This window comes from Pseudonaja textilis, chromosome 2, assembly GCF_049901715.1.
Source record: "Pseudonaja textilis isolate UNSWEBS1 chromosome 2, rPseTex1.2, whole genome shotgun sequence".
NCBI lineage: Eukaryota > Metazoa > Chordata > Lepidosauria > Squamata > Elapidae > Pseudonaja > Pseudonaja textilis.
This window is the reverse complement of record NC_141991.1, coordinates 228,630,918-228,645,138: the sequence shown is the minus strand read 5'-3', so window position 1 is coordinate 228,645,138 and position 14,221 is coordinate 228,630,918. Positions and strand designations below refer to the sequence as shown.

At 41.0% G+C, this 14,221-nt stretch overlaps 1 protein-coding gene across 4 annotated transcripts in view; it reads right to left on the bottom strand.

Annotated features, from left to right (window-relative positions):
- ADAMTS6 (ADAM metallopeptidase with thrombospondin type 1 motif 6) overlaps positions 1–14,221 on the bottom strand; it is a 144,811-nt gene that overhangs the window by 28,364 nt on the left and 102,226 nt on the right. For all 4 annotated transcript variants that reach the window (XM_026717231.2, XM_087927233.1, XM_087927234.1 and 1 more), the window contains 4 exons: positions 7,310–7,412; positions 5,825–5,958; positions 3,577–3,700; positions 2,938–3,018 (listed from right to left, as the gene is read on the bottom strand). In XM_026717231.2, coding sequence (XP_026573016.2) covers positions 2,938–3,018; positions 3,577–3,700; positions 5,825–5,958; positions 7,310–7,412 — 442 coding nt within the window. The remainder of the gene's footprint in view (positions 1–2,937; positions 3,019–3,576; positions 3,701–5,824; positions 5,959–7,309; positions 7,413–14,221) is intronic.

The window sequence follows — 14,221 nt, the reverse complement described above, 5'->3', positions numbered from 1 at the left end:
AATGCTCAGGAAGATAAATCTATCTCAGCATCTACTTCTGTCCTACTACCACAGCACCATTGAGAGTGTCCTGACATATAGCATTCTTGTATGGTATGGGAGCAGCTCTGTAGCGGACAAAAAAGCTCTATAGAGAATCTTTAAAATTGCCCAGAATATCATTGGGCTCCAGCTACCAGCCCTGGATGACATCCTCGCATCTCACTGTTTGAGGAACATTCTCAGAGACTCTTCCCATCCTGCTTACAATCTTTATGAACTGTTGCCTTCTGGCAGAAGATACAGAACAGTTAAGACTTGGACCATACATTTTCTGAATAGTTTTTATCCCAGAGCTATAATTGCACTTAACAATGAACTTAAGGACCACCATCAGTAAGCTGCTGGACAGTATTACTTGGCCTGTTGTGTGGATGCTTGTGTGTTTTTAGGAGGTGACAATTTTGTTGAGTGGGGAGGTGTTTGGGGATTGTCATATGTGTGCACATGTTGAGTCTGGTCTCTGGATGTTATGTGAATTTCATTGTATGTATACTGTCTATATACGTACAATGACAATAAAGAATTCAATTCAATTCATAAATTTATACATTTAATTGTTTTAAATTCAGTATCAAGTTTACAAATGACTCTGCACCAATGTTAGTTTTAACTTGCTGGAAATATTTCACAATAATAGCAGAATGCAATGCATGTTTTCTCAAAAGTGTATGTTGAATGAGAGTAACTCTTGGCTAAATATACATGGTATAATGGTATACATTTATTTTTCAAATACATCTTGTTTTTAGTTATTTTGTGATAATCCAACTACAACTTTTCTAATATTTTGTTTGTTTCAGATTCTTTCTATAATGAAATAACTATAGACACTAAAATAATCAGTGGGCTTCTTTCTCCTCAAAAGTGTCATCGCGTTACATGATTCTAATTAACAAACTACTATATCCAGGGGTGGGATTCAAAAATGTTAGCAACCTACCTGGTTGCTGGGTGGGTGTGGCCATGGTGGGTGTGGCCTAGTCGACCTCCTGCACCTCGGTGCAGAGCCTGTTTTCACTCTCCCCTGGCTCTGAAAGCTTTCATTGTGCTTCTGGGAGGGTGAAAACGGCCTCCCCGGGCTCCGGAGGCTCTCTGGAGGCCAGAAATGGACCCGTTTCCAGCCTTCCGGGAGGCCCATTTTTCACCCTCTGTGCAGGCTCTGTACTTATCTGGGATCCAAAATGGACCATGTGGGGTGGGGTGCAATTTGCCGGTTCCCTGAACTGGTCATAAAACAGCCATAAAATTAGCTACTGGTTCACCCAAACCAGGGCGAACCGGTAGCAGCCCACCCCGACTATATTACTTGGCAAAATAACTTTGTGGAGGGTGTTTGTATGTGAGCAGTATTTCAGTATTTCAAAAGGAGGGAGGGAAGGGACAGCAAATCTCAGGAGGTTTTCTCTTTTTTTTCTTGATATCCTTGATATCACTCCAGTAATAAGATAAGACGCTTTATCTGCTGTCATATTTATATTGGATATGAGCCAAAATGCCTGTACTGAACTTGTTATTTTCCTCTTCAAACAAGAATTTATTCTTGTTTATTCTTGGCTTTATGATTATGGCTTATGGGAAAATTAGCAAGTTAAATACAATGTTTGAGAAATCATAGATAGAAGTTTTAGTTTTCTGAATTCCTTAGTAACTTTCACTAATATCAGAAACCAGGTAGAAGTAATTAAACAGAATTTCCATCTACAATATATACTTTCTTACTCCTAATACACCAAACAAGGTCATAGAGCACTGTTTCTCAACCTGAGGAACTCTAAGATGTGTCTTCAACTTCCAGAATTTTCCAGTCAGCATCAAATCTACTTATATGTTTGCTATCCAAAAACACTAGAAATAAATTAATTAAAATAATAACTTCCAGAAACCTCTGGAAGCAAGAAAGTAATACAAAGTTTGTCTAGATTTACTAACATTACTAGCTCTTAGTTTTAAAACACTGACAAAATGCTCCAGAGAAATCATTATTTCATTCCTACAAAGAGGAATTCCATTCCATTTGAAATAGAAAGAGACTTATAACTAATCCATATCAATGTAGCAAATAGCAATGATTCCAAAGCAATAACATATTTCAATATATCATCAAACACAAAATCATCTGGCTAAATACATAAATGACATTTGTATTACGATATTGTAATGCATGTTTCATAATTTAGCCCACTCCTATCTGATTCTATTTCTGCTATAATGATGGAAACAAATGCAAGTTAAAGACCTTGCGGTAGTTTGTTTTTTAATAATAAAAGCCAGTTAGAAATTTTATGAATAAAACTGTGTGTGTGTGTGTGTGTGTGTGTGTGAGTGTGTATTTAATGTATGTAGTTTTTGTCTTCAGAACGATAGGTATATACAATTTGGATTGAGAACATGGACATAGAGATGAAAGTGGATATAGATGTGTTTCTTCCCCTTTACAGTGGCACTAATGGAAGTTATTTTCCAAGTTTAACACAAGCTTTCAATATAAATGTTATCAGAGCCACAGCAAGAAGAATGTTAACCCCTGTCTTCAATAATATGTCTCAATCAGGTTTTCATAGTGTCTCTTAAAACAATAACAACAAAAAACTCCAGCCATTTATATATTAAACCACTTTGCTGTAGTGGTTAAGGCATCAGGCTAAAAACTAGGACAGCGTAAGTGCTAGACTCTCCTTGGACAGCATTGGGCTAGTCACTTTTTCTGAGCTCTATGAAAATGTCAAACCACTTCCAAAAGAAACCAGTCGCCAGGTGACAACAGTGACTTGAAGGATTAAAAAAAAAAGTCAGTGCAGCCAGTGCAACACTATTTATATGGAATCTATCTGAGAGCTATTTAAACCCGGCAACATTTATGAGATTTTGCATTAAATCATGAGATCGTTAACTTACCAATATAGTTTTTTGACACTGCCACTTCTTTGATTTCAATATGAACAGAACCTTTAGGAATTTGAACCACTTCCATGTAGCCTATAAGGTAATCAGGACAATTTTTTCACTGATAAAAGCAACAGTTTACACTTTTAATTTTTTTTAATAACTAACGCAATTAGATAGCAAGAATTCAAAAGATCTTAACATTATTTCTTGTTGCAGTCAAGACAAAGAGACCTATAATTCCATTACAATGATGTAAATATAAGAAACAAAAACAAAACACTTTACATATTGCTTTCATTTGTATGAGGAGTAGTTATTGCATTACAATTTTACAATGCATCAGAGAACAATAGATAATGGACCTGGGAATTATATAAGTAAATGTATCTAGTAAGTACTCTAGAAAGAGTGTACAAGAGTAAAATGGCAGCATCCAGGTGGCTATTACCTGATCTATTTTTAAATAGTTGTCAAATAATAGTAATACAGTTTGTGACAATATCCTAACACCATCAAACAACAATATCTGCCTATTCCAGGTTCTTGAGGAGGATTCATTGTGGGTAAAAATCCCAAATCCAGTTTAAGCATGTGGTTGACTGTACAATCAACAACAGCAACAACAACAATATAACCTTTGAGACTTACCACCTCTGGGCAGTGTATCATTGAAAAAACCTTCAATAGCTTCACATGTACTCCCATCACCACCACATACCCGACACCTGTCTTCTTTAGCGTCAGATCCCAAAATATTGTCACATCCAACACGCTGAAAATAGGTACAGACAGAATAACTATACAATAAGGGAATTTCTTGTCTCTTCAGTTAAGTTGTAAATGTTCAAATTAACAGCATTCTTAATTTATTAAAATCATTGCTGAAGTTCTTCCTTCTTTGTTGAAAGCAATTTTATTCATTCAGCTAGAAGTACCATTCTTTATTTCTCTGCTCTGTTGTCCATATATTCAAATCTAAACAGTTTCTCACAATATTTGGAAGGGCTATTTAATATCACACTAGTATGAATTAGGTAGGCTAGGTAGGTAGAATTGCCTCTTAAATGTCTAGTTGACATGATCACAAAAATAGTTCACAAAAATATTCTTTTTCTAGTCTCTTCTTACACGTTTTTATAACCAGTTAACCTTAGGATTGATAAGACTTTTTGTCATATAATCCCTGAAATACTTTTAACATATTGTTTGCAATTCTCTTTCATCTAAAATGAATTAAAATTAAATTCCTTACAATTAGGCAAATTATCCCTGTTGCATTTTTATAATCTGTCATAATTTTTTTTTTCATTTTCTGGTTCTGCTAGTAGGTGATTTTGCAAGATGCTGCCAGCTAATTGGCTTCTCAAAGCTTTTCCATTTTAAAGGACAAAGATCAAATTCAGGGATTTCCAGTTTCTGAGTTGTCTGAGATGGCTGTTTCCATTTAGAATGTTGTTTGCTTTTCCTCCCAATTGTCTAAATCATGTAAGCAGTTTTATAACACATTTATAGAGAAACTTGAGATAACTCTGGTTGGAAATCTCATTCACTGCAGTCCATATTTAGCAGAGAACATATATGAGTATAAATAAGAGTATTTAGAGATAGATGCTTAAAATATAATGTAACAAGGACATTTATTAAGGAAATTGCATGATCTAATAGAAAGATTGGACCTTTAAGTTTTCTATCTTCATGGCAAAAGAAATGAGAAGGGAAAAACTATTTTCCTGTAAAAAGTAAGCCGAAGGGCAAAGTTCAGGAGTATAAATCAGATTTCTAACAGGGGTGGGATTCAAATTTCTTACCAACCGGTGCTAATTTGTGAGTGTGGCTTGGTAGTCCTATGACTGGCTGGCCATGGCTTGCTGACTGGGCATGGCTTGGTGGTCATGTGATTGGCTGGGCATGGCTTGTATGTAAATATTATAAATATTTATGTAAATATTGATTTTTTTATAAAAAAGAGCAACTTTTATCCAAAATCAGGCAAAGCAGACAGCCAGATTGAGTTGCTCATGGAATCACAGATTCATCCAGAGATCTATCTTTCTGCAATCAGCTCCCTGAGTCTGTCACATAAAATTTGCTTGTAAACAAACTCACAAAATTAACTCAAAACACACCATGTATGCAAATCCAACCATTTCCTGCTTTCTAGCTAATCTAAATCCCCTGGCACAGCAGAACAGCTGATGGCCGAGGGGAAAAAAAGGAAAAATAGCAACTTAGCAGGCAAGTTTGATGGCCGCATGCCAAGTAAGGAGTGAGTGGGCAGGGCGGGTCCAGCCAGTGGCGTGATTTGCCGGTTCTCCAGCAGGTAGAATCCCACCCCTGGTGAGAGTGCGTTTTGCATGTGTGTGTAGACCATTTCCTAAAAACCTCAGCTGTGCTGCCCGGACAGCTGACAAGCCCTGTGCAAGGGTGTGCAGCATTTGAAAATCCTCTTCTTTCCTGCTTTTTCAACCTCAGCTGTGTTGTGCAAACAGTGTCGTGCAGACAGCCAAGAACCCAGGTAGGTGGGTAGGCCAAACAGAGCAGCAGACACCGAATTGGTTCATTGTCTGCTGCTCTTCAGAGCTACCAGTTCTATAGAACGGGGCCAAACCGGTAGCACCCCATCACTGCTTTCTAATCAGGAAAGAATAAAGCAGAGAGAAATAATTAAGAAGCAGTTGCTTCCTTGTTATTTCTTGTCCTATTGGCTCTAAGTTTTCTATAAAACAAATGAAGTAAAATGTCAGTGCTTCTGGAACTGTAGTTCCAATAGATTAATAAAGGAATTTTCTTGACAGCTGTTTCATTAGAGGATGTTGCGGTATAGAAATATTTTAAATTACTTTTATGTAATGTTTGAAATATTTTATTTTACTTGTGTAATGTTTATGTATTTTACCTTGCATTCTCCATTGATACAAATATCCAGGGAATCTGCATTGCACTGTGTTCCATCTATCACTGCAGGAGCACGTTCAGTATAGAAGTTATAACCTTCTGCTAAACAGTTTAATGCACATGGCTTAACCCCACCTAGACAAAAAAACATTTTAAAAGATCAAATTCCAAAGTTTGAAGTATTATATACAATTTAATATTAATCTCTTTTTTTTCAAAAATCCAGTTGATTTTTTTCAACAGTTTTTCAACAGATTAATGAAGCTGTAGGATCAAGACTAATAAACAGATTTCATTAATAGAACAAGACCTAAATATTTAACAAGTTATTAAACAGTACTAAATATTGCCTTTATGGCATGGACTTTTCAGATAGATTACTGAGTTCCAATAACAATACTATGCTTCGTTTGTTTTACAGCTTATCCAGACAATTGTTTTAACATGTTTTCCTCAGTCTGTGTTGTGATACAAAAAAAAATGTACTCTATCTTGACAGCCTCAGTTACAAGGCTGATAAGTGGTATTGGCAGCCCTTGACTTATAGCCAGTCACTGTCTAACTTACGCTGAGCTCTCCAAAAAATTTATTTCACTTGATTTGATATGTAGATGCTGATCTTCCAGAAACTCTAGGCAGCTCCCATTCAAAGATTAAAAGATCCAAGTGAAAATTATCTGCATGCATGATTCAGTCCTATGTGAAGTTCAGCAAGAGTGGCCTTTGCCTCTCCAACGCCAACAAATCTAGCATTGCACAATCAGATATGACAATCTGCAATAGGACAGTTCAGGGTTATGCAGTACTTCAGAAATAATTTGAAAAAGGATCTTCAAAGTACATGGAGGGGATGTTATTAGAACATGACACATGCCTTCAACTCTTTAAAGCAACTTCATCTTTTCTGATATCAAATAACTACCTTCTGAAATTGCTACAGCAGTGACAGCTAACCTTTTCAGCACTGAATGCCCAATGCCCGCATGCGCGCATCCCCAAAATGCAATGCACGCACGTCCCCCGTGCATGTGCCCCACCCCATGCATGTGCGCATCTCCCTGACATGCACCCCATCCCATGCAGGTGCCCCGCCCGCTTGCACATGTGCCCCGTCCCCCACACATGCATGGCAGAGACCTGAAGACTAGCTAGCCAGCAGGAGACACACACACATGCACGATGGAGCTGAGCTGGGGCGACAGCTCACATGCCCACAGAGAGGCTCTGCATGCCACCTCTGGCATACATGCCATAAGTTCGCCATCATGGTGCTATAGGATCCAAGGAAAAGAAACAACTATTTTAAAGTTCTGCTCATGCCCTTCAGCATTCTGAAACAGCTTTCTCATATCAAAGCTAAAAGCCCTTTAAAACCCTGGTACATATATCCATATTCTCAAGGTCCTCTTGGGAGAAATTAATATCCTGCCATCCCTGGGCAGGACCTACAGCCTGATCATAGCTAAGATTACAGAACTTCACATACCTCCTGTATATGGTTTCCAGTTGTAATATTTTCCTCGAAATGGCATATTATCAAAGTCTGCACACTGTTTTTCTCGAAAATCACGGACTCCAAGAGGACATGGCTAAATAAAAACAAAAATGAAAAAATGATGAACTTGAAATTTAAATATATACATGAAGTGCATTTTAATTAAATATAAAACAGTTATCATAGATGCAAAATTAACAGCCTTTTTAAGCAGACTGAATGTCTTGCAAGCTATCACTAACTTATAAAATCAGTGATGTGATCTATTTTTCATTTTAAATAAGGGTATGGTTTCACATAGTCTTTTTTATAAATTAGTCTAAAATATCAATGAATATACTACTTTAAAAATACAGCTGAGTCGTTAAGAACTCAGGATCTCGTTGTAAAAACACATGTAAAATGTTATACCTTTCATCCATTATGCATGTATCCTGCATAAACGAAAGCCATGGTGAATTTAGTGGGTTTACTCAATATAAAATAGTAACAAATAGCATGTTTATTTCATATAAGAAAAGTACTGTATCTAGTAAATATGGACTAATCCATATATGAATATCTATAGAAATTCAGCAAAAGTGTCTACTCTTATGAATAACTTTGTTAATGTGAAATCTGCTGTATCTAAATATATCAAGGAAAAAAACAACATTAAATTTGAGCAGCTTAATACTTCTGATTCTGTGAGTGTGATGACCCGTAGTCTCTCAAAATAACCCCAAATCCAAAACATACATTAAAGTCTGGTAATGCCTTCAATTTAACTTCACTGTTTTATTAGGCACAGTTTAAAGTCACAAAAGTAAATAATGAGGCAAAAGGAAAACCAAAACAAACCGCATTGACGAGAGTTCCGAAGCAAGCCAAGATGATTAATCATACATTCTAGGAAGATAACCAAGGAGAGTCCATGGGAAGAATGCCAGCAAAGATAAACCTCTTTCAAAGAAAACAGTAAACTTTGACTCCAGAAATTCTGGCTACACAGTTACAAACTTATATACATAGCTCCCAGCTGCAAGCCACGAGGAGGATCATGATAATCTCCTCCTGAGTAGACCTCGCTTTTCCCTGATACTCTCCTCCCTGTGTGACCTAGGATGGATAGGGGATGGGCCTGGATCCTCCTCTGATTGCTCAGCTGGCCTCTGCCCTTCCCCAGCCTCCTCCACCACTTCTGGAGCCACACTCCCACTCCCTGTTGGCTGTTCCTCCTCTTCCTCAGAGTCAGTCTCCACCAGGGGCATGACATTATCGCCCCCCCATGGCCCCCTCCCCCAGGAGCAGGCAGACGAGGATGTTGAGGAAACCAAGTGTGAAAGTCCTGGACAAAATGAGGAGCATGAACATCAGTGGCATCGACCCAGGTGAAGTCCTCTGGTCCATAATCTTTCCATGCCACCAATTACTGAAATTGGCCTCGCAACTGGTGTGAATCTCAGATTCTATCCACTTCGTACTCTTCCTCTCCCAGAGGGGCTACTGGGGTCGGCTGTGATGGAGCCGGTCTATGCAGACTGTCGGCCGAGGCAGGGACTAACAGGGAATGATGAAAAATAGGATGGATACGCATGGTCCGTGGCAGGGAGAGATGATAAGCCAAAGGATTGATCACCGCCTCAACCGGAAAGGGTCCCAAGTAACGGTGATCGAGCTTTTTCGATGGTCACGTCGTTGGTAAGTATTCAGTAGAGAGCCAAACCCAATCACCTACCACTAAAGGCAGAACATCACAACGATGTTGGTCTGCAAACCATTTATAGTCCTCCTTGGCTCTCTCTAGTTGATCGTGGACTATGTGGTGCACAGCTTTTAACTCCTGCAAGAACGTATCCACTGCCAGAACTGGGGAATCAGACGGGGCTAAAGAAAAAAGTCATGGATGAAACCCATAGTTAGCAAAGAAAGGGGGCACATGGGTGGATGCATGTTGAGCATTGTTATACGTGAATTCTGCCACCAGCAGCACTTCCACCCAATTGTCTTGTTGAGTATTGCTGAAACACTGGAGGTACTGCTCCAAAATAGCATTCACTCTCTCTGTCCCCCCATCAGTTTTGGGGTGATGAGCAGAAGACAGACACGTCTGAACCTGCAGTTTCACAAGTAGGGTCTGCCAGAAGCAAGCTGTAAATTGTACCCCCAGATCTGATACCATGCAGTCTGGTAACCCATGCAACTGGAAAACATGGGAGATAAACAATTGAGCCGTTATCTTGGCCGATGGAAGACCTGCACATGGAATAAAGTGAGCCATTTTAGTCAACATATCCACCACCACCAAAATGGTTGTGGCACCATTCGATGGTGGTAACTCAGTGATGAAATCCAATGAAACTGCCCCCCACGGTCGTTCTGGTGTGGGCAAAGGCTGCAAGAAACCAGGGGGCACAGCAGGAGCATACTTGGCTTGGCGACAGATCACACAGGACGCCACATATCCCGACACATCATGTTTAAGTCTCGGCCACCAAAATGTCCTAGAGATGAGGTGCAGTGTTTTGAACACCCCAAAGTGTCCCGCCGCCGGACTATCATGACATTGACGTAGGATAAGGCCACAAAGAGGACCTCCAGGCATGTAAATGCGATCACGGAACCGCAGCAGGTCCCCAATATATGCCCAAGGAGTCTTTTGTCTCCTATTCTCGTCCAATTCTTGACATCGAGCTGCCACAAATGGGTCCTAACACTGTGCCTCCTGAATCCTCACTCGGAGGTCCACAGGTTCCTTGGTGGCCACAAACCGTTCCAACGGAATCACCATCCAGGGCAAGATTTTATCCTCCCTTCGGGTATACTCGGGCTTCTGAGATAGGGCATTGGCACGTTGATTCCCTCCACCTGGAACATAGGCCACCCTGAAATCAAATTGAGCAAAGAATAAGGACCATCTCACCTGACGCTGGTTCAATGTCCGAGCTGTACAGAGGTGTTCCAAATTGTGATGATCCGTCCAAACCTTGATTTGGTGATGAGTCCCCTCCAGATGGTGCCGCCATGTCTCAAAAGAGACTTTAACTGCCAATAGCTCCTAGTCCAAATCGTATAGTTGCGCTCTGGAGCCGACAACTTCCGGGGATAATAAGCGCACAGAACAAGGTGCCTGCGGGATCATAGGCCTGGAGGAGTACCACACCAACAGCCACATCGAAAGCATCTGTTTCCACCACAAATGGCTGGCCTGGATCAGGGTGTTTGAGGATAGGCTCGGAAGCAAAGGCGACTTTCAACGCCTCGAAAGTTGCCTGCTCCTCAGCACCCCAATGGAACTTCTCCCCCTTCTTGAGCAAATTAGAAAGGGGAGCAGTCAAGGCAGCAAAGCGGGGAATAAATGTGCGGTAGTAGTTTGCGAACCCCAACAGTCATTGCACATCCTTAACCCACTGTGGAGGTTCCCACATCTGCAATGATTGTATCTTTTCCGGGTCCATTTCCACCCTGGCAGGTGAAATACTAAGAAGTCAATCGTGGTTTGTACAAACTGACACTTCTCACACTTAGCAAACAGGTGGTTATCACGCAAACATTGCAACACCAGCCGCACATGTTGCCAGTGTTCCTGCAGGGAGTCTGAGTAAATTAAAATGTCATCTAAATAAATGACATGAATTGATCCAACAAATCATGGAAAACATCATGCATGAAATGCATGAACACAGCTGGGGCATTGGTTAATCCAAAAGGCATCATGGTATACTCAAAATGCCCGTACCTCGTCCGGAAAGCTGTTTTCCACTCGTCCCCTGCACAAATGCAAACCAGATTGTAGGCCCCATGCAAGACCAACTTCGTAAAGATCTTAGCTTGACGAAGCCGCTCAATCAGTTCAGGGATGAGGGGAAGCGGGTACCGATTCCTCACTGTGATTGCATTCAACTTGTGGTAATCACAACACAAACGTAGCTCCCCCGATTTCTTTTTTACAAAAGCACTGGTGCAGCCAATGGGGAGGTAGAAGGCTGGATAAACCTTTCCAGAGGTTCTTGTCAATATAATCCTGCAACACGGCCAACTCTGGTTCCAACAGGGAATATATCCGACACACCGGCAATTTTGCATTGGGCAACGAGTCGATTGGACAGTCATACGCCTGATGCAGAGGCAACTGGTCCACCTCCTTCTCCCCAAACGCATCAGCAATGTCCACTAACTCCGCAGGTAGATCCAGGTGCATGGGCGTAGCCACACTTCCTGCACAGGAGCGCAAGCAATGGTTGGTGCACTTCCTATCAAGGAACTGCACAGCTCCAGACGACCAGACAATCTGTGGATCATGGGCCTGTAATCACTCCAGACAATCTGTGGATCATGGGACTGTAAAACCCAGCACCACCAGAAAATGAGGCACTGCGGTAACGTAGAACACGGTTTCCTCTACATGCTGCCCAATATGCATGCAAAGGGTTTGGTTGCAGGAACCACAGGTCCCAAACAAAGGGGCCGACCATCAATCGTCTCTACCATTACTGGTGGGGACACTTGTTGCTGAGGAACGAACCACTGCTCTACAAAATGAGCATCCATGAAATTGGCTGTGGCCCCTGAGTTTGTGGCCCCTGAGTCGACCAAGGCTTGGATCTACACTGTTCCCACACCAGGCATGAGCACACTTGCTGTCAGCACAAGATGCTTCACCAATAACAATTGTGGTGGAGATGTCAAAGGTGGCGAGGATGGCAAGGTTGGTTAAGATGGTGGGCCTAAGGACTTTACACCCTGACCTACAGACCCCCATAGGCCAAGCGATGCTCATTTTCTGCCACCGCAGGCGTCGCTGCTGCGGATGTCTTAACAGGACACTTGGCCTCAAAATGGCCTCAATTGCCACAATAGAGGCATAAACCATCACAACGACGTCTATCCTTTTCTAATTGAGTCAGGCGAGGGCAGCCAGCCCCCAACTGCATGGGTTCCTCCAAAGGCACTTCCACCAAGAGTGCCGTCTTGCTGGAAACAGATACAGTCTCTGTCCATCATCGCACCCGTCACTGCTGAAGTCTAGCATCGATACGAAGACACAGATGCATGAGCTCCTGAAGGGTGCGAGGGCATTCAGTGTGTGCCAACTCATCTAGGAGCTCCAATGACAAACCCTCCTGGAAATGGTCTAATAGTGCTGCCTCATTCCACTGTACATCCTGAGCAACCATCCAAAAACTAGCAATATAATCCATGAGTGAGCCACACCCCTGCTTCAACTCTCTCAAATGTCTGTTTGCTGTTTGGCTTCAAACAGGGTCCTCAAACATGGCCTGAAACTGACAGCAAAAATCGGCATAATTGTCCAAAACCTGGTTGGGCTGGGTCAACAGAGGCATCGCCCAACATGCTGCAGAGCCTGACAACAAACTAATCAAAAACCCGACCTTATCCTGGTCAGTGGGAAAGTCCTCAGGCCGAAGGCTCATGTAAAGCTGGCACTGCCCCAAAAATGCTGGAAATTGGGCCAGCGAACCATCAAATTTATCTGGCACTGCCACTGGGCATTTTCGGCATGGTCGGGCAGCTTGCATTTGTGCCACCTGTGCAGTCAAAAGAGCCACTTGCTGGCTTAATTGGGCAATCTCTGCTCTGAGCTGATCCATGGTCACCCCACAAAAAACAAAAATAAGTTGAAGGGGTGGCTGGAGTCAAAATGTGATGACCTGTAGTCTCTCAAAATAACCCCAAATCCAAAACATACATTAAAGTCCGGTAATGCCTTCAACTTAACTTCACTGTTTTATTAGGCACAGTTTAAAGTCACAAAAGTAAATAATGAGGCAAAAAGAAAACCAAAACAAACCGCATTGACGAGAGTTCCGAAGCAAGCTAAGATAATTAATCATACATTCTAGGAAGATAACCAAGGAGAGTCCATGGGAAGAATGCCAGCAAAGATAAACCTCTTTCAAAGAAAACAGTAAACTTTGACTCCAGAAATTCTGGCTACACAGTTACAAACTTGGAGGAGGATCATGGTAATCTCCTCCTGAGTAGACTTCGCTTTTCCCTGATCCTCTCCTCCCTGCGTGACCTAGGATGGATAGGGGATGGGCCTGGATCCTCCTCTGCCTTTCCCCAGCCTCCTCCACCACCTCTGGAGCCACACTCCTACTCCCTGTTCTTCCGCTTCCTCAGAGTCAGTCTCCACCAGGGGCATGACACTTAGTGATCAATATATGTGATAGAGTACTGGTATTATATTGACTTGGCTCCAACAACAAGCTGCTATGCTCTTGTCAGTTGAAGCTTTATCAATTTCCCATCTCAGGGTTATATAGATGACGGCTGTATCCATATGTATTCAGGATTTCCAAGATCTCTCTGGACTACTTGAGGGAGATAGGAAAACTATCATTTGTTTATTTATGGCGTTTTAGCTTAAATTTCTTTTATGTTTCATATAGTTTTGTTGTTGTTGTTAAATTAAACTCTGAGGCAGTCCAAAAGCCGATTGCTAGGAACTGGAACAAAGCACTTTACTGCAATTGAATATTTTTCCATCTAATAGATATCAGGTCTTCTGTTTTAATAAATGATTCTGCTTCTCTCAGTTTTAATAACAAATATGTAATCCATCAAAACAGCAAATAAAAAATCTACACAGTAGAATTTATTTACATGAGGCCCCAAAATGAAAAGAGTCAAAGGAGGGAGAAAGAAAATTACTTTGTTTTTGAGGTAAATATGTAACCAATAAGATTCTGTTTATGAATATTTAGAATTTTAGGGAGTAATGCATTTTAAATTACAAAAAGAATAGTGAATGCTGATACATGGCTAATTTATTTCAAGTAAATCATTTCACTTTAGAACACCCAAATATAAGAGTTTGATATAAGATGGGTTGCTATATAAACATTTTAAATAAATAGGCAAATATCTTGGTCTTCAAATGACTTTCACTTCCCCATT